At 41.3% G+C, this 27,792-nt stretch overlaps 2 protein-coding genes across 4 annotated transcripts; both read left to right on the forward strand.

The window, feature by feature from the left end:
• Nucleotides 1–2,084: 2,084 nt before the first annotated feature.
• pold3 (polymerase (DNA-directed), delta 3, accessory subunit) lies at nucleotides 2,085–7,468 on the forward strand. The gene is made up of 12 exons (XM_019892936.1): nucleotides 2,085–2,231; nucleotides 2,844–2,899; nucleotides 2,986–3,085; nucleotides 3,171–3,210; nucleotides 3,299–3,431; nucleotides 4,142–4,388; nucleotides 5,365–5,437; nucleotides 5,577–5,715; nucleotides 6,259–6,365; nucleotides 6,888–6,961; nucleotides 7,037–7,121; nucleotides 7,188–7,468. The coding sequence occupies exons 1-12, from the start codon at nucleotides 2,157–2,159 to the stop codon at nucleotides 7,370–7,372; spliced, it is 1,314 nt and encodes a 437-aa protein (XP_019748495.1). The 5' UTR covers nucleotides 2,085–2,156; the 3' UTR covers nucleotides 7,373–7,468.
• A 1,476-nt stretch (nucleotides 7,469–8,944) lies between these two features.
• LOC109529499 (kinesin-1 heavy chain) lies at nucleotides 8,945–27,522 on the forward strand. Of its 3 annotated transcripts, none has more exons than XM_019892892.1 (26): nucleotides 8,946–9,325; nucleotides 16,104–16,191; nucleotides 16,259–16,332; nucleotides 16,409–16,513; nucleotides 16,587–16,635; nucleotides 17,313–17,368; nucleotides 17,442–17,529; nucleotides 17,607–17,731; nucleotides 17,811–17,915; nucleotides 19,298–19,443; nucleotides 19,534–19,682; nucleotides 19,795–19,982; nucleotides 20,731–20,799; nucleotides 20,894–21,100; nucleotides 21,997–22,140; nucleotides 22,217–22,408; nucleotides 22,480–22,597; nucleotides 22,983–23,038; nucleotides 23,126–23,235; nucleotides 23,310–23,411; nucleotides 23,739–23,799; nucleotides 23,884–23,955; nucleotides 24,603–24,707; nucleotides 24,790–25,006; nucleotides 25,719–25,860; nucleotides 26,115–27,522. In XM_019892892.1, the coding sequence occupies exons 1-26, from the start codon at nucleotides 9,200–9,202 to the stop codon at nucleotides 26,116–26,118; spliced, it is 2,898 nt and encodes a 965-aa protein (XP_019748451.1). In that variant the 5' UTR covers nucleotides 8,946–9,199; the 3' UTR covers nucleotides 26,119–27,522. The 3 variants fall into 3 exon arrangements, with proteins under 3 accessions (XP_019748450.1, XP_019748451.1, XP_019748452.1); XM_019892893.1 differs by having other exon boundaries at nucleotides 22,220–22,408; XM_019892891.1 differs by having other exon boundaries at nucleotides 8,945–9,325; nucleotides 22,220–22,408; nucleotides 22,983–23,235.
• The last annotated feature ends 270 nt before the right edge of the window (nucleotides 27,523–27,792 follow it).

Below are 27,792 nucleotides of genomic sequence, written 5' to 3' on the forward strand. Positions count from 1 at the left end.
ACGTTAACAAGCGGCCGTGGAAATTGTAATAAAAACACCCCCTAAGCCCTCCCTCTCTCCTCTTTCTTTTTTTTTCCGACGGAATCATTTCAAGGTTCACGCGCCTTGTTAATTTTCCGCCGTTGTGTTTTTTTGCTCGGCTGACTGCGGTGATGCGGAAGTAATTACTGGCGTATGCAATTTACAACAACATGGAATGAAATTAGCTATTTCAAAGCCTCCATTAAATAAAAAAGGGAGCAAATTGTCTCACAGTAATTCCACAGTAATCCAATGGTGAGATTCAAAAGTTTTGTGACAAAATGACTTTTTATGGTGGTGTATGAGGTGGTGGCGAATTCCATCCCTGGAACATGACAAAGTGTGAGTCCCCAACCCCATCCTGGGCCTACGAAAAATATTACCCCCTTGTAGCATAGTCTTCTTTTGAGCCCCCCAATAATACCTTATGAGCAAAATTAGACAAAAGGAAATTCATTGTCTGCCATAGGTAGAGGCACCCGGGAAAGTGATTCTACCGATCAGTTGATTGCAGAATCCTGAAAGCAAAAACCTCACTTTGCTCATTGCCACTAAGATGAGTCTCTAAGCAGGAGAGGAGAAACGGCAGTAAAACAGACCAAAATCCATATGTCAAGGGATGAGGCAGGGAAAGAGGTTAGTTTTACACACTGTGTTTTAACCATATGTCGTGATATACGCCTTAAGTCAAGATTTACAAAATTCTCCAGAGTTTTCCAATCATCCACTGACATTGTTCCTTGCCCTTGCGCTAGGAATTTATAAAAGACCATGGACGATGGGAACTATTGTCAAAATGTAGTTCAGGGTAATTTTGGGGGCCGGAAGAAGACCAAGCTAGGAAGGTAGTACTTTCCAAAGGTCCAGAAACTGTAGATTTGAACATACTTAACTGGAACAGTTTTGTCACAGGAACTAGAAGTATCAACAACTTCTAGAGTCTCAGGTAGAAAGGCTTCTTTCGTCAAGTGCTATAACTTTGCCAGCTATGACATTGTTGCCCTTCTGTCTCTGTTCTTGCCTTTTTACTGCAAGCTTTTGAAGTACCATTTTGTGTCTGAAGCACAGTCCTCCAAAAGTTCCTGGTTCCAGGGAAAATGCCTGGTTTCAATTGTTTGAATGCTATACTGCGATTAGCTGATGATGAGACCGATGTATTTATTTTTTTAAATTACAAATTGTCTATTTTTTTTTCGCAAGCAGCAGTGGAGAAAGAGCAAATGGCCCAGAAAATGTTTGGCTTCAAGTTAACTGTATGTGCGTGAGACACATGCAGAAAATGATGAACAAGCAGAGTAGATCTTGTAAATGATGCCAGCAGCTGCTCGGAGAGCTTTTAAAACCGAGGAAACTGTGACAATTTATCATCTTTTTTACTAGCCAACTACATTGGATTCATTTGTAGTGTGGACATTTTCAGCAAATTGAGTACTGCTGAAAAAGGAACGTTAGATGCCCTGTCAATGTTTAATATTGTATAGGACAGCAAAAACTGGATTGACATTTGTTATTTTATTTGTTTTATTTTTAAATCTTTGTTTTTGTATAGCTTTTAATTGACTGGCTCTGGCAATTTTCTAAATTATTTTAATTCTTGCATTTTTTTCCCTAATGATAAAAGTATCTGTTTTAATCTACTTATCTATGTTCTTTTTGATTATTTTTCTTATTCTTATTATTTTCTGTATTTTCGTAATTACTTGAAAACGAATAATGAGAGAGCCAATGATGAGAAAGAGTTACTGTACTGCATTTAAATTTAATTCACTTAGATCAATGAATATAAGCAATACCATTAAAATACATATGTATATACAGTACATTTGGAATGATTAATCAAAATCATTTCAAATTTAATATTCCGTATTTTCGCCCTCCTTTTTAGGACCCTGGATGATGGAATTTCCTTATTCTTATTCTGTCATACCATCATCGTTATTGGTATTTATGCTCCATTTTCAAGGTGTTTCATTTTTATAGTTCACCTGCAGCATGCTTTATTTAAGGAGACGAATGTCAGTCGAGACACGTGCAGCGCAAGTCAGAAGAGCGCATGCGTGCACACGTGATCCGCTGTACAGGAAGTAAATGAAGCGTCGTCCCGCGTCATCGCGCGCTTTCGAAACGCGGCCTAAATGCAATTATTAAACAAAATGGACGAGCTTTATCTGGATAACATCGACGAGTACGTCAACGACCACGACAAGATCGTAAGAACGATTTTGTGTTGCTTGCTGTCACGTTCCTATTTTGTATTGTTGCAACTTTTCAACTAATTGAGCTTCGGCGCGTAGCTGACAAATGTCCACTGACAAAACTGACCAATTAAAGTAAATCTCGATATAATGCCGTTCACATGGCGAGTAACCCACATTGCTCAATATCATATTGCTTTACATGCTATTTGGTTTATTTCGGCTTCGATTTCATCCTTGGAAACACATTAAAACAGTAGAAAATGACACTGAACGTTGACTGTATTGTAGCAGACGAATGCATGAATGAATAAAGCGGCGATTTAAAACAAAGCCCCAGAGTGCTGTTCACAAATTGTCTTGAAGTTCAACGTTTTATTGTTTTTTTGGGAATTTAATTTGGCGTTGGCTTTATCTCTGAAAAGACGTTGAATCGGTATAAAATGTCCCGAAATGCCAACAATGCATCAGCTTGTAACTGCTGTTTTGCAAGATAGAACTACTTTGAATGGAATAAACTAGCCTCAAAATGGAGAAAATGTTAGTTTTAAACGTCCCCTCAATTATTGTGGTATTTCCATGTTTTATATTGTTTCATAACAATAATGCCTGTTTACTTATGAACAGGTTACATATAAATGGCTGAGTCTCACTCTTGGAGTTCATGTCAACACAGCTAAACAGTGAGTCTTTTTCCCTCCCTTTAACCATAAAATGACATGGGGAAAGAAAAACCCAAAAGCAATAATTTTTATTTTTCTCTACCCAGAATGCTCTATCACTACCTGGACCACAAGAGGAAGGAGAGCTCAGCTCAGCTCCATGCAACTTACTTCGTTTCGGGAAAGTGTGTGGACAATGGTCACACGGTGCGCTCAAACAACTCAAATCCTATGTTTTGTTTTATTTTTTAACGATTTCTGATTATTTACTCAAGTATTGCTTCTTTTCCAGAGTCATAAGGCGTCAGTGGTGCGTGAGGAACAGCTGGAAGGTGTGTCATTTTATCCACATTTTAGGAATCTTGTTAAATAAAAATGTGCACTCATTGTTTTTTTTGGTTTGTTTGTTTGTTTTCGCAGAATTCAAGTCCAAGATGAGTTTGATCGTAAGCGTGCACGTTTACAGCGTCCAGAAAGCTCTGCTGAGAGACAGCGGGCCGCTCTATGCTGTCGACTACGACGCCGTCAAAGACAACCTCCTCAGCTGCAGCAAGTAAGTCGATCTCAAAAGCTCACTTTGCAGGGTCGCTAAAGACTCTTTTTAATGGGAATACAAATTAGAATGTGCAAGAATAAATCAGGATTCTTTTAAATCAAGGTCAAAATGTTTAATTTTACACCTTATCTGATACACTCCCCTGTTGAAATGCCACAATTAGTGACATTTTCTTCGGGTATCACAGGCAAGGAAAGACAGTTTTATTGATATAGCACATTTCATACGCAAGGCAACTTATCCTCACCAGAATCGTGGGCGTCCTGTAGCTTTTCCCAGCTGTCTTCAGGCAGTAGGCGGCATACACTTGCTGCCAGACAACCGCAGGACACACATGGACGAACAACCATTCGTGCTCAATTATGTGTGTTCGGTTAACCTATCATTCATATTTTTGGAATGTGGAAGGAAATCAGAGTACCCGGATAAAACCCACGCATGCATAGGGAGAACATACAAACTCCACCTTGGGAGGCTGGAGCTGGATTCCAACCCACGACCTCCGCACTGTAAGGCAAACATGCTCACCAGTCTCCCACAACGCCACAATAAATAGAGTGTCTCTCACAAAAGATGAGTCTTGTAGAGTTAAACTTTTTTTTTTAACTTACCTTTTTTGTCTTGAATGCCACTATTTTTTACCCTTTAAACTGAAAAAAAAAAAATCACTTGCATGTGTGATGAGTTTGTGTTGTGCTTATCCACAGGTATAGCGCCATACGGTGCTCCAGTGCCGTTCCCATGTCCTCGGTGGAACGCAACGCTCAGCAAGCTCCGCCTCCTCCTGTTCTAGAGCCTCAACAGAGCAAGAAGCCTTCCACTAATGGAGACACCACTTCCAAAGCCAGGCCGGCCAAAAGCATCATGGGGATGTTCGCTGGAAAAGCTGCAGTAGCTAAGAGCCAAGATGGTGGCAAAGAGGTGAAGTCAGAGCCTCAGGAAGCAGCAGCTGAGGTTTGTCCCCCAGTAAACCTTTATAAAGCAGTGAAATTGGTGGAATTGAATCTGCATGCAAATGTACCTTTGTGGCTGGACCAATACCTTCTGCACTGAAGTATTCCAGGTATGCAGTTTTAACAAAGCAAGTTTATTCAACTGTAGCTTACGTAACTATTTCACTTGCTATTGCCTTTAAAAAAAAAAAAAAACCCAGTAAACCTTTATAAAGCAGTGAAATTGGTGGAATTGAATCTGCATGCAAATGTACCTTTGTGGCTGGACCAATACCTTCTGCACTGAAGTATTCCAGGTATGCAGTTTTAACAAAGCAAGTTTATTCAACTGTAGCTTACATAACTATTTCACTTGCTATTGCCTTAAAAAAAAAAAAAAATCCAGACTGTCAGTTGTAATCTTGACATAATGCCGCGCGGCTTTTGCCCATCCCACTTACCAGGCAGTTCAAGAGATTTAATAAGATTTGTTCCCAGGCAAATTTTCATTTGGTTAATGATGTGTGAAAATAACAGATGACATCAGGACAAACCAATAGTATTGATTTGTGTGGGGGGGGGGGGATATGGAATTGACCATATATGGACATATGGGGGTTCACTCCCACAAGCTCCCCGCACAACAGCGGCGGATTTTACATTTGAGAAATTACGTGGCGCCCCGCCAAACAAAAATGTGACAAAAGGTAGATATACCCATCTTGTCCCAATTTCCTCACAAATGGACCTGCTTCTTGAATGTGTAATGGCTCATTCTGTGTATGTATGTGTATTCTGTCTATAGCAACATGTGGCTACAGTCGTTAATTATGGACCTTCTGCCATCTAGTGGAAGCATGTTTATTTGCTCTGCCTGTCACTATATGTCACTGGCATCGATAGATGAACAAAGATATATTGTTTTTTGTAAATACCTAAATTTCAATCCCTTATTTAAAGAACATGGCAAGTCTGTCATATATCTTATTTATTTTTAGGTGGATGTCCCCAAAGGAAAAGCATCGGCAAAGTTCAATCACATGATGAACTTCTTTGGCAATCAAAGCATGAGTAAGTGAACATTGAATCCCATGCAATTAAAAAAAAAAAAAGAAGAAGCAGCTCAAATTTCGAACAGTGTTTTGTTTACCACACAAGTAAACAGATGTGAAATAGTTGTAAAAAGAAAAGTAAATTCTCTGGATTTCAGAGAAACAAGAGAAACCTGTGAAGGAGGAGGAAGAAGTAGCAGTGGAGTCCTCGTTGGCGGAACCACGACAGCTGGAAAAAGTGCAAGGAGAAAAGGTCACAACGGAACCGCCAAAGTACAACAAGAAAGACTCAAGAAGGTTTGTGACAGTGTACAATGACCGGACAATTAATTAGGTACACACGGGATATGAGATCCGATGCAAAATTTAGCCAAATTATGTTCTACTTTTGAGGTTCCGTCATTTTGTTCAATCACTGAACAGAGCCAGATTAGGATGTGACAGCGGGGCTAATTTACCGAGTAACCACCCCCACGCACTTTATTTGATCATGAATTTGAAGCTAGCGTTTGGTGACGCTCCAGAGTCACTTTCAAGCAATGGCTTAGATTGTTATGCTTGGCGGGGAGTATTTTTGTTGGCTGTCTGCTGCATGGGCCGCAACACAGAGCTGCACACTAAAGTGTAACTTTTTCGCTTGGAGATGAAGTGCTGCATCCACCAAGGAAAATGCAGTCCGTACTGTTCCTGGTTTATGTGTGCTCGCTTTCAAGACTTCAGAAGGATTAATGATCATGAGATTGTGTACCAAGTAAAAAGATTACCAAAGTGTTTTAAAATATTACGGCTATGATCTCTTGCAGCCTATTAAGTTTTTTCTTCTTCTTCTTCTTCCTGAAGCAAAACCAAACGTCTTCAGAGTTCTGACAGTGAGGAGGACAAAATGGAGAAGAAGAAACGGCGAAGGATCAAGAAGCCTGTGCCAGACAGCAGCGAAGACGAAGATGGTAAAAAAAAATCGTTTTACCCTTCTGCTTGATTGGGCCGAACTGTTCCATTCGAGTCTTGTAGGTGGCTGTCATCGGCATAACATAAAATGGATGCCAAATGCAACCTATAGCCAAGTTTTCTACTCGACTTGTTTGGTTCTTGCTCCAACACGGCCCTGAAGTAAGTTAGCTGTAACACCTAAGAGTATGTATGTAACCATTAAATGTAATTGAATAAAAATTTATGAAAACTTGAAAATTAAATATATAAATATTTTTGAAACAATATATTTTTTCAGCAAATAGTGTTTTTTATTATTATTATTTCATTTTATTATTATATATAATTTTTACTCACTGATCTTGGACATGTTCGTATATATTCTGACACAAAATGGGATTTATATTCACAACAAATTGCGTGTGCCCATCTGGTCAAATTGTAGCTGCGTACCACCAAGGTGATATATAAATGTATCTTTTTATCTTTTCTGTATGATCAAAACCCATAAATATCCCAGTAAAAATAAATGTCTGCAGTCATTCCAGATTCACCGCCACCAGTGGCTATGAGAGAAACCTCACCAGCTCCCACCATGGAACCTGCTTCACATGTAAATATGACAATACCTTTTATGCCTCACTTGTAAATAATTCAGATAATGAAAAAAATGTTTCTTTCATTACAGCCGGGACTTTCTGAGACGACTAAAATACGCAAGCGCAGACGTGTCCTGAAATCTCGAACCTTCGTGGATGAAGAAGATTGCATCGGTAAGCAAATTACAAATGTCAACTTTCTCCCCGGTTTATATTTCTGATTTCCTTGTGTGGTTGCAGTGACGGAGAAAGGCTACGAGAGTGAGTCGTACTCGGAAGACGAAAGCGCCACCAAGCAAGCGCCGACAAAAAATCAGGCCAAAACAAAAACGTCAGCAAGCAACGAGAAGAAGAGTCAAAAGAAAACTACAGAGAACAAAGCGACAAAACAAGCTTCCATTATGGGATTTTTCCAGAAGAAGTGATGGACAAAAAACATAGACATGTACAAACACACACTCACACACTCATTCTCCATAAACTTACGGTGCTGTCATATAATAAACACTCATGGAAAAATGTTTGTATTGTATTGTATTGATTGTCAGTGGCATTTTTTAGGTGCCCTTACACTAATGGATCAGCTCCAGATTAAATATGATTGAATGTTGCTGCGAACATCTACGTAGATTACATTCAAATTGAATATAAAGACCATGACTATTATGTATGGTTGTGTTTGCAAGTTGGGATCTGACACACAAGCACTAGCAACATTCGACACACCCTTGAGGCAAGAGCACAAATGAGCCTGGTCGAACTGGTCTTTCCCAAGAAGAAAATGATCTCTCGGGGCGTGGTTTAAAAAAAAAAATGGATAGAGGCCTCCCTTGCTATGTTGCCTGGTGAATTTTTTGGCTGTGGCTCCTAAAGACAGCTGAGTCACAGTGCATGGGAAATATCCTCTTTGCTCTACACAATAACACCAGTATTCCTGCTATTTCACTTCCTTCTTTCAATTTATTTAAAAATAGAAATAATGTTCTGACATTTTAGTAATCTGGGGTACATTTATATCTCGTATCATGTATTCATCAACTACATTCGGATTAAGATTAATCTTCAAGTCTGCCTATGCAAATAAGTCATAAGTATGTACAGTGAATAATAAGGGGGTTATGTCAATATAATAGAAATTATTGGAAAATATATATTTTTTAAATGCCCTGAAAACTAAATGGACTGGCTGAATTTATGAATAATAAAATTCACTTATGATATTGTCTTGACACTAATTTTTTTGCCTTTGTAAGAGTTTTGTCAATTTAAAGGAGACGCCAATCCCCAAATTTTCTTGACAATATGTTTTATGCACCTTCACTAGTCCAAACACTGCATTTTGTGTTTGAGGTATAGGCGTTAAACAGCAAAATCTACCCGTTTTTAGCCAACTCCTGGGGGCGGCCATTTCTTCACACTCTGTGGCTTAAACTGTGATGTCATTTTCAGTCAGCAGTAAGTGGCAAAATGTGCCACAACAGATGGACGAAACTAGTGGATTTGAAGGTTTTACTCATATTCCACATATGCAGTGGTTATCTGAATCCCGTAAACATATTCTTGTAAAGACAAATTTTGGGTTGACTTTCCCTTTAATGTAACAAAATAACTTGAAATAACTGATGCTTTTCATAGGATGCATATATTTTATTCCTTTTCTATAAAATTATTAAATATTTTAAATGTAACATTTATTTGAATATTTATTTTTAGGTTTTCTATTAATTAATTTGTATTATTGTTGATATTTTATGCATATATTTGTCATTCATGTTTAAAAATGTATATGTTAATATATTATTTTCATGTAATTGGTATATTTGATTCATTATATTTTTATGAAATTTGTAGTATAATTGTAACGTTTTTCAAGTAAATTATTCCATCCATGGGGCAAAATAGATTTTTTCTCCCACCCCAACAATCCAGTCCAAGTATTGCCAGGAGGGAGTGACGTCATGGCGATGCACACGAGCAGGGCGGGGGCGGTGGCCAGGCAGCAGCAGCCAGCAGCCAGGACTCATCCACCGGTGTCATGGCTTCCTAACAGTCGGGGGGACTGAATGAGAGCGAAAACAAGCCCGCTTGTCTCCAAGGCCCGACGCGCTATCACCCTTTTCCCATCGAACCGAGAAGGGGGGGCTGGCCAGGCCTCGATTTTTGCTCAGGATAGACCTTTTCAAATTATTTCTGTTGCATTTGAGCCTTCAATTCCCCCCGACGTTTAAAGGCGAGCACCGCGCTGGTGGAAGATGGCCGACCCGGCGGAGTGCACCATCAAAGTGATGTGCCGTTTTAGGCCTCTCAATAGCTCCGAGGTTACTCGAGGAGACCGATACATTCCCAAGTTCCAAGGGGAAGACACCGTTATTATCTCGGTGAGTCAAACGCCGTCCAAGGCGATGATTATTTACTCCATTAACCGGGGCTCCTGAGCTCAAGTCAGCGATGCGCCATTTTAATTGTCTTGTAGCTTTACGGTAAGTTAGCGCCCTTAGCTTGTTAGCACGAAGGGTTCACCCTCTCCGCTGCTTGGGAAGAAGCAACCGGTGTCCGGTGAGCTGTCACCGGGATTCGAAATGTATTATCCGATATCCGGTCCACATTTTGGGCTTGGTGTCACCCTAAATGTCAGCCCAGTTAACTAAGTTAGCCTCGGCCACAGCTAACCAGCTGTCAATCAACAAAGCCTCCCAAGACAGTGCCAGTTAGCCACGTTAGCCATCTAGCGTGCAGCACGTTTGGAACATATTTATTTTCGCATAATAAATATAAAAATGGTGGTTAATACTAAATACTAAGCCATTATTAATGGTCAAGGTCTGAGCTTTGATTTGAGAGTGGCCAACAGTTATCTACCAGCCGGCCTTTGGGCTAAGCTTGACCGGTCTTAGCAGTTATTTAATGAAAAGCTTACTTAGCACTTAGCTGACCCAGCTACTTCACGTAACGAAAATGCTTGGTGAAATTCACCCATTCTGTGTGTGTGTTTCTTTTAATGGTAAGGAGAAAAGCCGACAATATTGGTCTATCGTAGCCAATGACGTCTGTGGAATTGTCTCCTTTTTGACGTAGGTCCCCTATCACGTGACGCTGAATCATATCCATACCTGCAAATCCAACCCACCTTTAGCGATTTATATGTCGCATTTCCGTAGAAAATGCTGCAATCCAACAAAAATACGATCGTTGGGTTAATTCCATTTTTTTGTAAAATATTTCACGCATGTGGCTCACAGTACTGTAGAATTTAAAAAGGCTACGGTATTGATAAATGTCAACAATGATACCAGGATCCAATGGTATGTAAATGGAACACACCCTGGTGATTGTTTCGGCTCAAATACAGGTAGCTAAATTATGATGTTGAAATGCAGCTAACATCCACTGTCTTTGATTCTCTTTAATGTTTTTAGTGAAACCTCTCTGGTGTCTTTCCTTTTTTTTTTTTTACTTTTTTCAGTCTTGCTCTAAAAGTTATATTAAGGCAATCTTAGTTTTTAGTTAAGTGAATTTGGACAATTTCCCAATGGCACACCTGATTATCTCCCATGATACCCACTGCCCTAAAACAATATAATATCGTCTCATCTCACATCATTACCCTTACAAATAAGTGGATGACAGATTATTTGATTTTGGAAAACAGCGCACTAGAGATACCAGGGCGCTGGCGTGTGTTACAGTTTGAAAAAAATACCAATTACTGCTTTTCTTTTAGCCGTTTTTATTCAATTTTCCAAGTGTTGTACCTCTGCTTGTCACACTGATTTGTGAGGGGCCCTAAAGGCTGCATTAAGAAAGCAAAAATCTACTGCAGCACACACGCACATACTGTACACTAGCGCTGCAAATAATTATTTTTAATAATTGATTGTTTATTATTTAATTGATTATTCAATGAATCGGATAAAATGTATTTCAATCTGTATCTTTAAAAGCTGACATAAAATTGAAGAAAATGCACAAACATGATTATGACTCCGTTATTGGTTTGCTTCCAAACATGTGAGAAAATGGGCAAACATGTTGATCAATATTTTCCAAAGTAAAAGCAGGTATTTGCAAATCTTATCTTGATTCGAAATCAGTTTGCTTTTGTGGAGGATAACAGAAATCTGCAACTATTTATTATTATTATTGTACATTAAACAACGTCTGAAAATGATTATCAATTCATTTGATAATGGATTAGTTGTCGATTGATCGTATTGTACACCAGTGAATAATTAACAGCTTGAAGCATGCACTCCACATCTTTTTTGCTGAAGTGCACCAAAGTACTTTGAAAAAATACATGGTACCATTTCATTTTTGACAGATAGGCATTGTGGTACTTCTTTCGCACCATATAACAGGGGTCCCCAACCTTTTTTGTGTCACAGATCAGTTGAGAAAGTACATGCTGCTCCATTGCCTTTTCTGTCAGAAGAGGGCCGCTGATCGAAAAATGATTGCTCCTCACCATTTGAAAAGTGCCTTCTCCAGTTCAGGATGTGCTGCGCCCCGAAGCCGATTACGATCATCTTTCAATCTGTTGGCCTCGTACTCTGCCATGATTTTGTTGCCATTACGCATGATTGTTGAAATAATTGACTTTGCCTAATTATAGTGTCGGTTGAGCTTCATTTGGGAGACTCCCTTTCGAAAATTTGAGACAATTTCAGCCTTGAAAATGAGCTCCGTGAAATCGGGACTGTGAAAGGTGAATATTATAGGGGTGAAAACGTAAACTGGGTACGTTGAAAAGAGGCTCGTTGATATTACTATGTTTACTGCTTCTTCTTTCATTTTTTGACAGATTCTGTTTATTTATATAACTTGCAAACTGACGTTTGAAAGGGGACTCCGAGTGGCTAGAGTCACGCATGTTTCCGCCATGTCTGATGGAGTAAATTTGCTCACAGCTCGCAGGTCTGTCTCTGTGCGGCGCGGTCCCAAATGGGCCGAGGCCCGGTACCGGTCTGCGGACCCTGTGCTTGGGGACCACTGCATTATAAGATTCAATCCCAACAAGTGTTGCAAGGGACTCTCTATCTTTAGGTGAGCATTCAAGATACTTTTCCATTACAGGTTCCAAAACAGCCTGGTCCTACTTTGCCCTGGCCTGGCCTCTGTTGCTTTTCCAGTGCAACCGGCGCCAATCAATTGTGGTGGGATCAGTGAAAATGTGCAGGTTTCTGTCGCAAGATTGCACGAGTGGTCAAGACTGGTTTTGTGGCGATCTGAATAAGCTCAATTGGACAATGTGGTAATGTCACGGCCCTCCTTAGCCTGCCTTCTAGAACCTGGTTGGAGGAGGTTCCGAGGAACGGTGGTGCCGTTGTCACCACTCGGCCTCGAAAAAGTGACCGCACACAATGGAACCGGTCCAATGGAAAAGAGGCATTAATGGAACTTTAATGTTGAACCATTAGCTGCTGATGAGTTGTTAACTTCATCCGCTGCCACTTGCAGTCTGGACACTTGCCAGCATCATTGTGAGATGTTTACTCCCCTGTTTTCTCTCACACTTTTTGGTTGACAGGGGTAAGACAGGGTCACAGAAAGAGCACAAAAATATGTATGTGGAATGGCATGAATATAAATATTTTTTGCGTGTGTGAATAGTTTTGTTCGCTTTGACAGGGTAAAAAATAACAATTTTGTTAATGGTGAGTCACAATGCGGCTCAGGGGCTGTAAATTGAACGGACCTTGGTGATTGTTATGGCTCATGTTTGAATCCAACTAAAATCCACTGTCTTTGATTCATTTTATTATGACACCTTCTTGGGAGTTTGCTCATAATATCAATATTTATAAAGGTATTTTTTTTGCGTGTGTGAATAGTTTTGTTAGCTTTGACAGGGTAAAAAATAATTTTGTTAATGGTGAGTCACAATGCGGCTCAGGGGCTGTAAATTGAACGGACCTTGGTGATTGTTTTGGCTCATGTTTGAATCCAACTAAAATCCACTGTCTTTGATTCATTTTATTATGACACCTTCTTGGGAGTTTGCTCATAATATCAATATTTATAAAGGTGACATTGATAAATATTAACTGTGAAATCTTCGGAATACTCTTTTTAAGACGCAGAGCCCTGTCACGGGACATTGGCATTCACCTGCAAGTTGAACAAATCTGGGCAGTTTTGTCTCATAAAGATAAATTGTTATAATGTGACTAAAATTCTGCCGTTGTTTCAGTTGAATGTTTTGTGACACACCCCTCGATCATATTTCAGTCACAATTTTGTACAATAACAAAGATTACGATGTTGATCGTTGCAAGTGTCTTTTTGACCCAGGCTCTGTCACGTCCCGTGACACTGGATCATATATTTACCTTTCAATCTAATGCACCTTGGATTCAAGTGTAAATTTCTCATGAGTGTTGGCCTTGGATCTGTCCATGGTTTTCAGACAAAAGCAAGAAAATAACATTTTGACTTAAAGGTGTAGATTTTATTTTCTCAACGTTGTGTTCTGTTAACTTTTGGCATTGGCTCATTTTATCAAATGGTGGTTAAACATTGAGTGCCTTGATTGCTCTTTTGGACTTTGCTGCTCGTAAATTGCTCACCTTCTTCTTAAATGCTCTGGAATGATAGACATAAAATCAAAGCCTCACAACATTGAATATGTATTTGTGTGTGCGTTGTGGGGTGGGGTGCAGACTTAACCGCACTTGTGATTTGAAGACTTTCGTCAAGGCCGACTTGAGGCATCTGACTAATAACAGTCTTGCGATCTGCTCCCCTTCAAACACGGCCCAGGCCGACCTGACCCGGCCCGGCTCAGCTGCTGACAGCCCGCCATAGTGTCAAAAGTGCTGCGTGCTTTGTGACTGGAGCAAGTGGTGTGTGTTTGCTGGAGTGGTGACTTTGACGAGTATAACACACTTGAGCTCCTTTGACCAGTCACAGCTGCATGCAGTCAAGTCAGATGCTAAATCAGTCACCCTGGCAGAGATGGCTGGTTATTGTGCGGTGTTTCAATGGAGGATGTGCAGGAGTGCTGTATTACTTTTAAGTCAGCTCGCTCTTGGAAAATGTGACGCAAAGTCTTATTTCTGGAAGTAAAGAAGAGTGTCCACACTTGGCATTACGGTCTCTTCGGTCATGTTCTTGAAATAAATGGCCAAACGTCGCCTTGTTTAAGCTTTTTTTTTTTTTTTTTTTTTTTTAAACCAGCTTGCAGCTGATTTGTTTGCATGACCTTTTCATGAGCAGCATGCTGGTTCCAAACAGCGACCTCGGGTAAGAATGTTTTAAATACAGCTTTGGCGATCACAAAATTGCAACCAAAAAACCTGAATGCTTCAGCCATAGTCGAGGCTTTTGTCCGAAACACAATATTCTGTGGGACTTATAAGATCAGTCAAAATGCTGTAATATGGCAGGCAGAATGGGCAACTTTTGCCAGTGAAGCAGTTATTTTATTCCAAAAACATGGAATGATGTATTGGACCAAGAGTCACAAATATAATTTGAATCTGAACTGGTGTATCGTTACAGCCCTAGTTAATACTGTGTTAGCCGCACGAAGGAAAGAAAGTGGGAAGTTGTACGTGTGGGTGCGCCATCCAGGTGAGACCATTGTGAGGAGCTGAGCTATCGTGTTGCGTTCTGCCTAGCAACAAAGTCCAGTGAGATTTCTTGCCATTGTGCAACGTGAACACTCACCAGCAAAGTCATCAGGAAGTCCTTTCACGTGAGCGTCCTCCCGCTCCTCCTTGTCACTGTAATTTTGTTTTCATTTTCAGCATGTAATCCCATTAGACGCAAATTTAGGTAATAAGGCCGGTGGCCACGTTGACAATGAGGAGTTGACAAAATGGGTGCCGCACTATTGTTTGCCTCCGACTTCTGCCGTGGCCGATAGTGGTGTCGCACCTTGCCAACTGGCAGGTTTACACGCAAGGAAGTGAATGATCAGCCTATTAACCAGACGAGCGGCGCTTGACATGCGAGCGCCTGTTTCCCGGAGATTATATGAGGCGTGGTGCCAATCAAAGACATTGTGCGCTGGCTAAATGTGTTTCTGGAATACAAAAAGCCTCGGTGCGATTTACAACATATAGAAGCCATGTTGACGTCGCTGAACAGCGAAGTGTGCAGTGAAACAAATAAGACTATTCAATAGCAAATTATTAAACCTGTTTTACGCTAAAGCTTGTAGTTCGGTGGTATATCATGCCTGTGCTGGGAGGAGGATGACTGTGGGACAGAGCTTGTGTGTCAAATAATTCCTTCATGCCGGGACAGCCGTGTTAAGTTTTTAACACCTGACACTGACGTCCCCTCTCCCTCCCTGCACTATTGAAAGCAATTACTGCTGACGGCTTGTAGCCGAATGTAATTATGGCTTTCAAGAAATAATGAGTGCTCAGGAGCAGCGCGTTGGCTTGGAACAATAGTAGCAAGGTAGAACTACATGTTTACACGAAGCTCACGGTCATCAAAGCATTGTATTGACGTTTCACATCCAAACATGAATAATTCAAAGGATAATGGATAAGGTAGCTTCCCCGTTTTGACCAGAGTGCATCGGTCCAATTTGGTTTCTGCTTTCAGTGCTGACATTCACATCCTCGACTCGTGATTTACTTACAGACTAGACTGCCTTCCTGACATGGTCATTCATGGTTTACTTCAGACAGTGATCTCATACTATGAGATCACTGTGATCGCTCAGTTGTCCCCAACCTTATTTGTGTTACGGAGCGGTTGAGGCAAGTACATGCTGTTCGTGGTCCGGCAACCATTTCTTTCCCCCGTTGCTTTTAAATTGCCAGTTTTAAAGCACTGCTACCGACAACAACGATAATTATTCAACATTAGTAGCAATTCAAGAGTTTATTCATTCCTTTCAAACAGTGTTATTCTCCTGCACAACAAATGAAGAATAAAATAAAACAGTGAATTACTAAGAAATGGACCAATTAGGAATTATTGACCTTGTAATGTAACAATCAGTTTGAAGTTACAATCCTACATACGACGTGAGCATCGTTGCGACATGCAATTGGGATTGTTCAAAAGATGACACAATTGAGTGCTTCTTTCATCCAGTGGCTGCTCATTTTTGGGGAGCTGTCCTCGTGGATAATTCTGAGTGAGGCATTCAGTGCCTGCGTAGTCTTTACAGGTTCCCTGTGTGTTGTCTTCCAGAGCAAACCGTACATGTTCGACCGAGTCTTTCAGTCCAGCACGAGTCAAGAGCAAGTGTACAATGCCTGCGCCCAAAAGATTGTGAAAGGTAAGCCACAAATAATAAAACATACAAAGAAGTAGGTCTAAAAACAATGCGTTGTGTTGTTTTGTAGATGTTCTTGAGGGATACAACGGAACGATTTTTGCATACGGCCAGACGTCCTCTGGGAAAACCCACACCATGGAGGTGCGCGTCAAAGAAACAAGTGTATAAATAAACTTCCGCATTTTTTTTCTGCTGTTAACTTGTGCTGTATCCTCAGGGGAATCTCCACGACACAGACTCTATGGGAATCATCCCCAGGATAGTGCAAGACATCTTCAACTACATCTACTCCATGGACGAGAACCTGGAGTTTCATATCAAAGCAAGTTACCAGACCAGCTACTTGGATGCTGGCTGATATGAGGTTTATACTCATTATCTTCTTCTCTTTGCAGGTTTCCTATTTTGAAATTTACTTAGATAAGATCCGGGACCTGTTGGATGGTAAGTAGGGCAGACTTTGCAGACAATTCCACTCCGGCTTTCTTATTTTTTTCCATGTGATTGCAAAGCGAAGCACACACAAAATGAAAGGCACAGTCGGATATTTGTGAGCGCATCCCTCACATGCCTCAAAAGTCTTCTGTCATCATCAGAGATGGTGCATCCCCTAAAAAAGGGCATTTTAAAAAAGCATTTGTTTATGACGATAACAGGATCAAAACCTGAGCCACACACACACCCTTGACATGCCGACAGACAGGCGCGCACACACATCCCAAATTTATTTTCGATTTTAAAAAATATAGCATCACTTTCTACTCTGGTATCTGTGACTTTGGAGTGCGTATGGCTTTTAAAGGCAGGCCCTGGCCTAGTGAGTGACGTGGGTGTCCGTAAATGAGTGTCGAGTTGGCTGGCTCCTAATCCAATCATCCCTACGAAGCTTCGATGCAGAGATTTTGCCTTGAATTTTTTTGTAATCCAGTTATTTGAGTTATTCAAATTATGGTTGCGGCCCTACAGTGCACCCTCCTCTCCACACTCCCTTAGAAAGTAACTTACCAAAAAAATTAAATACCCATTCGTAAGCCAACATGACCAAAACGTGGGACAAAATGATTTTGAAAATGAGCTGCCAAAAGCTTGTTAAAGTTGTTTTTGACTGACTTTTTTTCCAGTGTCAAAGACCAATCTGTCAGTGCACGAAGACAAAAACAGAGTACCTTATGTGAAGGTGAGACACACCACACCAGTTGCTAAACTCGCCAAGAGCATGCAACTAATCGCACATGGTCTTGTGTCCTCAGGGTTGCACCGAGCGCTTTGTATGCAGTCCGGACGAGGTCATGGACACCATCGACGAAGGCAAATCCAACAGACACGTAGCAGTCACAAGTAAGATATCATGTCCTCTACCACATAAACTGCATGTTTGAGGCGCTGAGACTGAACCGGACGTTTCTCCTCCCCAGACATGAACGAGCACAGCTCCAGGAGTCACAGCATCTTCCTGATCAACGTCAAGCAGGAGAACACCCAAACGGAGCAGAAGCTTAGCGGGAAACTCTACCTGGTTGATCTGGCCGGTAGCGAAAAGGTGTGCGGCGCAGCTAGCCCAAGTGAGCCTAGAGCGACTCCAGTGTTGGCGTGTTTGGCTAATGCGAGTTTATCATCAGGTCAGCAAAACAGGAGCGGAGGGAGCTGTGCTGGACGAAGCCAAGAATATCAACAAGTCGCTGTCATCCCTGGGGAACGTCATCTCAGCTCTGGCTGAGGGAACGGTATGTACCTTCATTTCATAGCCATTGATAAGATAGATGTCATAACTGTAACATGGGTATTTCCTAGCCCAAGTTGAGCTATTTAGTAGACACCTGCTATATGCATGGTAAGAAGTGCTGGGCCCGAAAGTGGCAAAAATCTGCAATTAATTGATGCTCATTGTTATCGAGGCAAAAGCTATTTTACAATAGATTTTATGGCAAAATACATTTTAGCTGATAAATTGATTCTAAAAATACTCAATAGTGACAGCACTGCTCTCCAGGAGTCACAAAGAATTTAATTTCAGATGACCTTATTATTGGAAACGCAATTACTTGATATCCCTTTAAGTAATACAATTTCAAAAGCAATTGGATTATGCCTGCAAGTTAGTGAGATTTATTTGGAGTTTCTGTTGTAAATTGATATTTATTTAATCAAGGTTGTCGCATTTTTTTAAACTAGCAGTATTCTACACCCCCTCATTTAGGCTTTAAAAATAACCAAAACACTCCTCCAAGCAATCGGTTTCCTTTCGTTTCACCTTTCCACTTTGATCAGTGTTTGTTTGTGACACTTGTTGTTCACGTCCGCAGGTTACTCCGTCAGTCATCGTACAAACGAGTGTGGTGTGTTATCGGTTGAACACGAATAATGCCTTTCAACCACCAGATCATATAACATGTCAACACACACGGAAGCCAATGGGAAATGTGATGCTTCACTTTACTTTTGTGCACCTCAGCAGCATAGGTAGTCTTCGCTGTCCTTCACCTCTTCCTGACCCTGCAGCTGTCCTGCTGCATAAGCAAATATGAGATAATTGGCAGAGTAAATAGATCTACTGCCCCCTGACACACATTAGCATTAAAAAAAAAGATTATTTCAGAAATTGTCTCTTTTGTTCTGAGATGAAATGATTTATACACACAATATGAAGCACAGAAGTGAATATTGTGCATCCAGAGGTTAACACCAAGGTTGGCCGCAAATCCAACTTTGCCATTGAGATCAATTATATTTGGATTAATTTGTACCAGAGGCCAAACTTTTGCATTCATAAAAGCATTGACTACACAAGCAATGTTACAATTAACATATTAAAGTTCTTAACAGGGGTTTCCCTTGCTCAAATTGAGTCCTTGGTCTTGGGTCTTATTTCTTTTTTTGCCTTACCATTTTTGTTGTTGCAAAGAAGCAAATAAAACAAAGGTGAACCACTCTAAATGTTAATGATGGACGAGGTAACATTTTTTAAATAAAATGCGTATAAAAGTAAATCTTTTTTATGTAAAATTTTACATGACCCAAGTGACAAAGCATATGATGGCTAGCAAAGTTAGCCTTGCAGTGAATCCATTTATTAAACTTGTTCTATTGACATGTGCTTTTTATCAAGGCATACATCCCATACCGAGACAGCAAGATGACACGTATCCTTCAGGATTCACTGGGCGGCAATTGTCGCACCACCATCGTCATCTGCTGCTCACCCTCTTCCTACAACGAGGCTGAAACCAAATCAACCCTCATGTTCGGACAAAGGTACGCAGGAAAAAAAAAGCCAACTAAAAATTGCCTTGAAAATGAATCATTTCTAAATGGAAATTGATTTTGTCTGTTTCCCCTGTACAGAGCAAAGACCATCAAGAACACAGTGACTGTGAACGTTGAGCTGACAGCAGAACAATGGAAGCAGAAATACGAGCGTGAGAAGGAAAAGAACAAGACCCTGAGGAACACCGTCACTTGGCTGGAGAATGAGCTCAATCGCTGGAGAAATGGTGAGATGAATGGAACGTGATGATTTCTCAATCATTATGAGTTCATCTCCTTAAATCATTACAGTCATTACCCCCGAGAGTGTGCTAACATCTCTAAATTTACATGTCCAAGGCGAGAGCGTGCCGGTAGAGGAGCAGTTCGACAAGGAGAAGGCCAATGCTGAGGTTTTGGCCCTTGACAACATCCTCAACGACAAGTCGGCGTCCACGCCCAACGTGCCTGGCGTGCGCCTCACTGACGTGGAGAAGGACAAGTGCGAGGCGGAGCTGTCCAAGCTCTATAAGCAACTGGACGACAAGGTAAAGAGCTTAAATGTGTGCATTTAAAAACCTGGGATATCTTATCACCCATCCTGTCCCAAAAAATCTAAACCCTACTTTGCATGTAGCTACGTTAATGTTGACGCCGTAAACCAGCTTTTCCATAACATTTGGGACACTACCTACCCCCGTTATAAAATGTCAATAGCCTGCGCACTATAATGGTATGTTTTTGTTTGTTGGGTACAATTTAGGTTTGAAATGTTCTTTTTTTTTTTAACCTTTTTATTCAAATCAGACTTGGGTGTGTGTAATTATTAGACCATACCACCATTGCACTTGCTGTGTGTATCTAGATCGTGAGCTGCCACGTCTTGGCTCGCGGCGCTTGAATGAAAGCCCTACCTTGGTCCTTTCTATTGCATTGAAGAGTACCCACTGCACATGAAAAACTTTTAATGAGCGTTAATGGGTCAAGAATTGTGTGCCTCAAACCAGAAATACATCAGGGAATCAGAAAACAAAATCACGTATCGTCAAGCACACAGAATTGATCTTGCTCATTTCAAAATATTTTTTTAAATGTAATTTTTCATCTCCACGGAAAGTAATGTGATGCCCACTTTCAGTGATAGGGCAGTGCCCTCTATTGACCAACTGCCACCGAATAACTGAAATACTTGTTCTACAGTATGAATTTCTCAGCTGTCTCGCACTGCACACCTCGGCCGCAGTGCCAATGCCGTGCCACGAATACTAATGCCATGACACGTCTGTTTCTGTGCAGGATGAAGAGATCAACCAGCAGAGCCAGCTGGCTGAGAAGCTGAAGCAGCAGATGCTGGACCAGGAGGAGGTCAGTCCTAAATTTCCAAGCTGTTTTTTTTTTTCTCCCGTCTTGCCATCTTACGCCCAACTTTTTTAAAAAACTCAACTATATCTTCGGCCAGCTGCTGGTATCCTCACGCCGCGATCATGAGAACCTCCAGGCTGAGCTCAACCGCCTGCAGGCTGAAAATGAAGCCTCTAAGGAGGAGGTGAAGGAGGTGTTGCAGGCCCTGGAAGAACTGGCTGTCAACTACGACCAGAAGAGCCAGGAGGTGGAGGACAAGACCAAGGAGTTTGAAGTTATCAGCGAGGAGCTCAGCCAGAAATCGGTGAGGGGGGGGATACCTGAAAACATGAACTCGACCACTTTAACCTTGAAAGGAGGCATATTTAGCATTTTTGTTTACAGTTTAAACAGGTCCGAGGTGTAATTTCTATGCAAAAAAAAAAAAATTCTTGCAAACGGTTGATTTATTCATCCATCTATACTCACATAAGCAGACGCACAGTCAGAAATTAAGCGGCCAAGATTTGCATTGCATTATCATTGGTGCATGCAGCATTTCAGCACCGAGCCACCCGATTAAACTTGTCAATTAGTTTAGCAATGTGGCACATGAAATGACCAGACATGACATGTTTTATGACGTGGTACTTGACTTGATTCTTGATTTGATACTTCACTTTTTGAGTTATTCTGTTCTTTTTTTCACCTGTTTCTTGACAGGATTCTTGACTTGTTTTTTGGTGTGGCAGATAATTGTTTTTTGTCTAGGTTCTTAATTGATCCTTGACTGTTTTTGGGTTGGATTCTGTATTTGATTTGGTTTTTAAACATGGTACTTGGGTGGTTCCCGATTTGGCTTTTGGCGAGGTTCTTGGCATGGCTTTTGATTGTTATTTGACGTGGTTTTTGACATAGTTCTTGAGTTTTATTTTTATTTTGTTGTTGGTTGTGGAATGTTTTTTGGCTTAATTTTGTATTTTATTGATTTATTTTTTGACAAGGTCCTTTTGTTTTTGATTATGTTCTTGATTTCATAAATGGGCAGATAACAAAGTTTACTTGGCTGTGTAATTTCACACTTAATGGCTGTACAGGCATTACACAGACACACAAATAAATATTTGTACCCAAACATAAAAGGTACATTTTCCACAAGATGTCACTTTTAACCGAGGAGCCCCAGAGTTGTCAGTGAAGTCTTTGTCATCTTCTCTGCAGTCCATCCTGTCATCGTTGGACTCCGAGCTGCAGAAGCTGAAGGAGATGTCCAACCACCAAAAGAAGAGGGTGACGGAGATGATGTCATCACTTCTCAAAGACTTGGCTGAAATCGGCATCGCTGTGGGCAGCAATGACATCAAGGTGAGGACCAGCGGGAGAGACAAAATGTCAATCTTTGTGGGTCTTCCCACTTCATCGGATTCCCTCTTGTCTGTAGCAGCATGAGAGCGGCAGCGGTCTGATCGACGAGGAGTTCACTGTGGCCCGTCTTTACATCAGCAAGATGAAGTCGGAGGTGAAGAGCATGGTGAAGCGCTGCAAGCAGCTGGAGGGCACCCAGTCGGAGAGCAACAAGAAGATCGACGAGAACGAGAAAGAGCTGGCCGCCTGCCAGCTGCGAATCTCGCAGGCACGTACCCCCTCCGCCAGCCACTCGACGCGAGAACCTCATCAAATAACTCAATTTTCCTCGTTTTGCAGCATGAGGCAAAGATCAAGTCCCTGACGGAGTACCTGCAGAATGTGGAGCACAAGAAGAGGCAGCTGGAGGAGAATGTAGACTCGCTCAACGAGGAGCTGGTCAAGATCAGCGCTCAGGGTATGTCCGGTCACACCACAGAACCGTGCTACAGTCGAAACCGCTGAGAAGTTTGAAATAATTGAAGCTTGATGCACCATTTCAAAGCATTCTAGGAAGAGGAAGTCAAACAAAACCTTGTCCGTCAACTATTGAAAGCATATCGCTGCACTATGATAGAAGGAATCCTGAGATTAATTACACAGCCATGCAGCTTTTTTTTTTCTGAATCTCTGTGTATAAAAAGACTCAAGCTTCTGCAGAAAGGCAAAAAATAGAAGAAACGTGAACTCATAACACATCACAAATTATTTAAAAGTAATTACTAATGTCAATCACATGTCAAGGAGATGCCGGCTATTCAGGTTTCTTGTCGTAGTGATATATCTGCTCTTGTGTTTTGCAGAGAAAGTCCATGCCATGGAAAAGGAGAATGAGATACAGACAGCGAATGAAGTCAAGGTGTGTGACTCAGCTCTTGTCAATCATCTGCGATCTCTCCAATTACCCCCCTTGCCCCCCCCAAACGTAACATTTGTTGTGTCACAGGAAGCCGTGGAGAAACAGATCCACTCTCACCGCGAGGCTCACCAGAAACAGATCAGCAGCCTGAGGGACGAGCTGGACAACAAGGAGAAGCTCATTACAGAGCTGCAGGAGTAAGACAGCCCCACGCCATCGCTAAGCCTCCTTTAGGAGATACGGTACTTTTTCATAATGTCATATTTTCCAGCCTGAACCAGAAGATCATGCTGGAACAGGAGAGGCTACGAGTGGAGCACGAGAAGCTCAAGTCCACCGACCAGGACAAGAGCCGCAAGCTGCACGAGCTCACGTATGGCCCGGTTTTAGTTGACTGTAAAACTGACAAAATACAACCAACAAAGAGAATTAAATAAAATCACTACCAGCTGTTTTGAGGCATATATCGTCATGTTGCCAGCTATCATATGGCATTTTGACCACACAATGTTGTGTTCTGTGACAATATAAGCACCAGACTTACCAAAAGAACGAGTAGGCTCTCCTCTTTGACCAGAAAAAAAAAATAAAATTCTCGCTTTTTAGAATGCGAGAGGCAAGTTACTTTACATTTTATATGACTGATATTGAACAAAAATTGAGAAGCATTAACACTGTCCGTTATCCTCTGTCCATCCAGGGTAATGCAGGACAGGCGGGAGCAGGCCAGGCAGGACCTGAAGGGTCTGGAGGAGACAGTGGTGAGTTCTTATTCATAGCCCGTCTCACTTTTTTCAAAGGCATCGATCCTTCCTCATGTTTTCTTTTCCCACTTGTCCTTCAAGGCAAAGGAGCTGCAGACTCTGCACAACCTGAGGAAGCTCTTTGTCCAGGACTTAGCCACACGTGTAAAAAAGGTGAAACAAATACTGAGTCTATGCGAACAGGATATCTGCCACTATGTTAGCATTTGAGTAGAAATAGTACCCAAGTACAGAGCGTGTTATAAAATCCTTTATGGTCTGCATCTCATTTCCATTCTGTACTCTCTTACTGTGTAGTGCCCAAGGAAAGGTCAAAATGTAAAATTCGTGATCTGCCACACAGATTTCTGTCCCCTAGTTCCTGTTTAGCATACCCACTCTCGGGATGTTAGTATTTTATTGACTGTTTGAAAACCCACTTTGCTAGAACTATATGATATCAAATCCTTTTTAGTCTGTTTTTTTTTGTACAGGATTCTGCCTGCTACAATGTTAGCATTTGAAATGGTACCCAACCACAAGGCATAAAGTAAATTCCATATGGATCTGTCGCAGTGCCTTTTGTACTCCAGTTCCAGTCTTGCAATATGTTAGCATAACAATGTTAGCATAACAATGTTAGCGTTATGGGCCATTCTGCATGTTAGCATGCTGGGGCACTTAGCATCCTTATCTACCCACAGAAAATATGAACACAGACCAAGTCAGCCAAAAGACGGTGACACGAGAATGGCTCTGTTGCTCAATCCCACCTTCCGTGTTTGCATGCCAATGCTAACACTGTTGTTTTTTTTGTGCAGAGTGCCGAGATGGACTCAGACGACACTGGGGGCAGCGCGGCTCAGAAGCAAAAAATATCCTTTCTTGAGAACAATCTTGAGCAGCTCACCAAGGTTCACAAACAGGTAGGAGGTTTGAAATGTCACGTCCACCGTCCACTCAAGCACAGTAGCATAATTTAGCTATGGTTGTCTTTTTCGCTGCCAGCTTGTGCGTGACAATGCAGATCTTCGATGTGAGCTTCCGAAACTGGAGAAGCGCCTTCGTGCTACGGCTGAGCGGGTCAAAGCGCTGGAGTCTGCACTGAAGGAGGCAAAGGAAAACGCCGCCCGCGACCGCAAGCGCTACCAGCAGGAGGTGGACCGCATCAAAGAGGCTGTCAGGGCCAAGAACATGGCCAGGCGGGGACACTCCGCGCAGATTGGTCAGTGGGAAAATGCAATCTTTCAACAAGCGCAGCCAAGCAAAAACAATTTTGTCAAATATTTGCATAAAATGGATTCCTTTTTTGGAAAAGCCCTCAAAATATTAGTGTAATGAAAGAAGACAGAGCAAAAAAATTCTATTCAATATTAATAGTAGTTTTTTAAAAAAGCAGAACAAGCCCCAAAATATAATTTAAAAAACAACATAGGATGTAAATCAAAGTGCAAAAAAAATAGTAGTGATATGTACATAAACTTCAAAATGCTTTAGCGAGCAAAAAGCCCCAAAATTATTTGTGTCATTAAACAAATGGATTTTAAAAGGATAATTAAAAGTACTCTCTTAAAAAACAAAAACAATAAGATTCAAAATAAAATGTTACCGTGGTAATATTAAATAAGTATATGAAAAATAAAGTCCAACTTAATCATCAAGTGCTGAATGAATAATCATTTTACTATTAAAATGTAAGCTTCAAAGTTTCCACAAGTGCAAAAGAAAGTATGCAAAAAAATGTTTCAAATAGTTACAATTTAAGATGGACCTCAAAATGGAGACTCGTTAACCAGCCTTTTTTTTTTTTAATTAAATATACTGGACTGATAAAATGGCACATGAGTGATAGTTCCTGAATTTTTTGCTTAAATTGTATATACCACCCAATCTAACCATTTCTTGGTTGTTGTCGTCTTCCTCTCGCACCGTCGCAGCTAAGCCCATCCGACCTGGACAACAGCCGGTGGCGTCCCCCACCCACCCCAACATCAATCGCAGTGGGGGAGGTTTCTACCAGAACAGCCAGACAGTGTCCATCAGGGGCGGCAGCTCCGCCTCTACCAAGACGGACAAGAAGTACGTCTACTGATGTCTATTCAAATTGTGCAGCAGTCACTAGCAGGGCTATAATAGTTTGGGAGTTTTCATGATGGTTTGTATTTTGTTTTGAGTTTAGTTTTTAAAATTGAGTTTGTTCTTATTAGCTCTTTAAGTATATTTGTTAGTTTTTATTGACTTAGAGGGTTTTTTTTTCCCCCCAGCGTCGTAAGTGATGCTGATATCATCCATATTGGTGTATTCATTCCTCTTGTCTTCCTTCCTGTGTTTAGCTGAAACAAGCAAGACGACGGACGACACCACAGAAGAAGCCAATATCATCCGACTCCTGTCCCCTCCCTCTGCGCCCACTAGCGGCCCATGTTGGCCCATCATTCCATTACTGCTTCCCAGCCACCCAGGAGTGAGTGTGCGGATTATAAATATATATAAATATTCTCGGCTGTATAGCTCTGACCCGCTTACATCCCCGTCACCACAAAAACAAAAAGATGACAGATTGAGTTTACAACACAAGCTACTTAAAAAAAAAAAAAAAAAAATTATGAATAACATCGATATCCAAACAACCAGTCTTGAACAGCCGCAGCAGCCTTGGCCAGCAAAAACTGCACGCGACTTGAATGTGTAGCTTTCCTTTTTTCCTTTTTTTCTAGTTTAAATTTATTTTATTTTTATTTTTTTGTGGCACACGTCTGTCATCGTGGTCGTCGTGTGAGTAGTTGAGTTGTGCACTGCTGCCCCCCCATGCCCCCAAGCTGAATGTAACACTAATGTAAGAAATAATAAAAGGTAAAAAAAAACAAAAAGGAGAGATCCTATGGCCAGCCAGACATAGCTTTGTAGGCAAAAGTCAACGCTGTACATTGTACAATTACACATTAGCCGCACACCCGTTTGTCAACGTAGATTTTTTTTCAGGATGACATCATCAATATAACATATAAATATAGATACTGTATATACTTATCCAAGGTGGGCGGAATGGATGGTAGACACTTCAAAAGGGTTTCATCTTTTTACATTTACAGCTTTTCCATCCTGACCTCCTTTCCTTCCCCTGCTGAACATACTTTTCTGCCTTTCATCCTTGCTTCCTTTTAGTCTTCCTTTTCTAGCATCCATCCATCCTTCCTTACATCCATGTTTCCCTCGTTTTATCATCTTGCCTTCATCCCATCCATTCCTCCCTGCCTGCCTTCATACCTACCTCCCTCCCTACCTACCTACCTAACTCACTACCTCCTTCCCACCCTCCTTACCTACATTTCCACCTTCCTCTTTTTCATACTATCCATCCTCCCTCTCTTCCTTCCCGATCCCTTCTTTCCTATATCCATCACCTCACTGCCATCCTTTGTCCATTTCTTATTTTCTTCCTCCCTTCCTCCGCCTCATCCTTTCTCCTGCCTCACCTGGCTCCTTTGATAAATTGTTTTCTTTCTTTGCGAAAGCCTCCTCCCTCCAATAAGGGAGTTGAAAGTGAGAGTGTCTGCCTCCTGTTGTTCCCGTCACATATCTCAAATTCAAATCAAAAGTTGTCAGCTCGCAGCTTGACATCCTCCTCACTCTTGTCGTGCATCTTTTACCTTGTACAGAAATTGTCCAAATTTGTCAGCACGCCGCTCACTTCCTGCTCACGTGACCGTAGAGGAGGGGGGAAATAAACAAACAAAAAAAAAAAAAGCCAAGGCGTGCAAGCGTGTACTGTAGATGTATTTAACTGGACATCTGTGGAGGCCAATTGTTTTTTATGGTTAACTTAAAGCTGTATACTTGTTGTGTCACAAAGGAAAGGAAAAGGAACGGACGCCGATGATCCAGTCCACGCTTTTTAAGGCCCGCTAAGGCTTAATCTGTAAAGCTACGTGTGTTTTTACCCATCATGACGACTATTTATAGCCACCGTGGCCGTTTTGTGCGTCTTATGTGCTCCTTTTGACTGCTTTG

The sequence above is a fragment of the Hippocampus comes genome, unplaced genomic scaffold (genome assembly GCF_001891065.2).
Source record: "Hippocampus comes isolate QL1 unplaced genomic scaffold, H_comes_QL1_v1.1 scaffold255, whole genome shotgun sequence".
NCBI lineage: Eukaryota > Metazoa > Chordata > Actinopteri > Syngnathiformes > Syngnathidae > Hippocampus > Hippocampus comes.

Coding starts and splice junctions, on each gene's coding strand:
- pold3 (XM_019892936.1), top strand. CDS start 2,157: ATGCAATTATTAAACAAAATGGACGAGCTTTATCTGGATAACATCGAC. Junction 4,389..5,364: donor CTCAGGAAGCAGCAGCTGAG/GTTTGTCCCCCA, acceptor ATTTATTTTTAG/GTGGATGTCCCCAAAGGAAA. Junction 6,962..7,036: donor CCATGGAACCTGCTTCACAT/GTAAATATGACA, acceptor CTTTCATTACAG/CCGGGACTTTCTGAGACGAC.
- LOC109529499 (XM_019892891.1), top strand. CDS start 9,200: ATGGCCGACCCGGCGGAGTGCACCATCAAAGTGATGTGCCGTTTTAGG. Junction 16,636..17,312: donor GATCCGGGACCTGTTGGATG/GTAAGTAGGGCA, acceptor CTTTTTTTCCAG/TGTCAAAGACCAATCTGTCA. Junction 21,101..21,996: donor AGGAGCTCAGCCAGAAATCG/GTGAGGGGGGGG, acceptor TCTTCTCTGCAG/TCCATCCTGTCATCGTTGGA.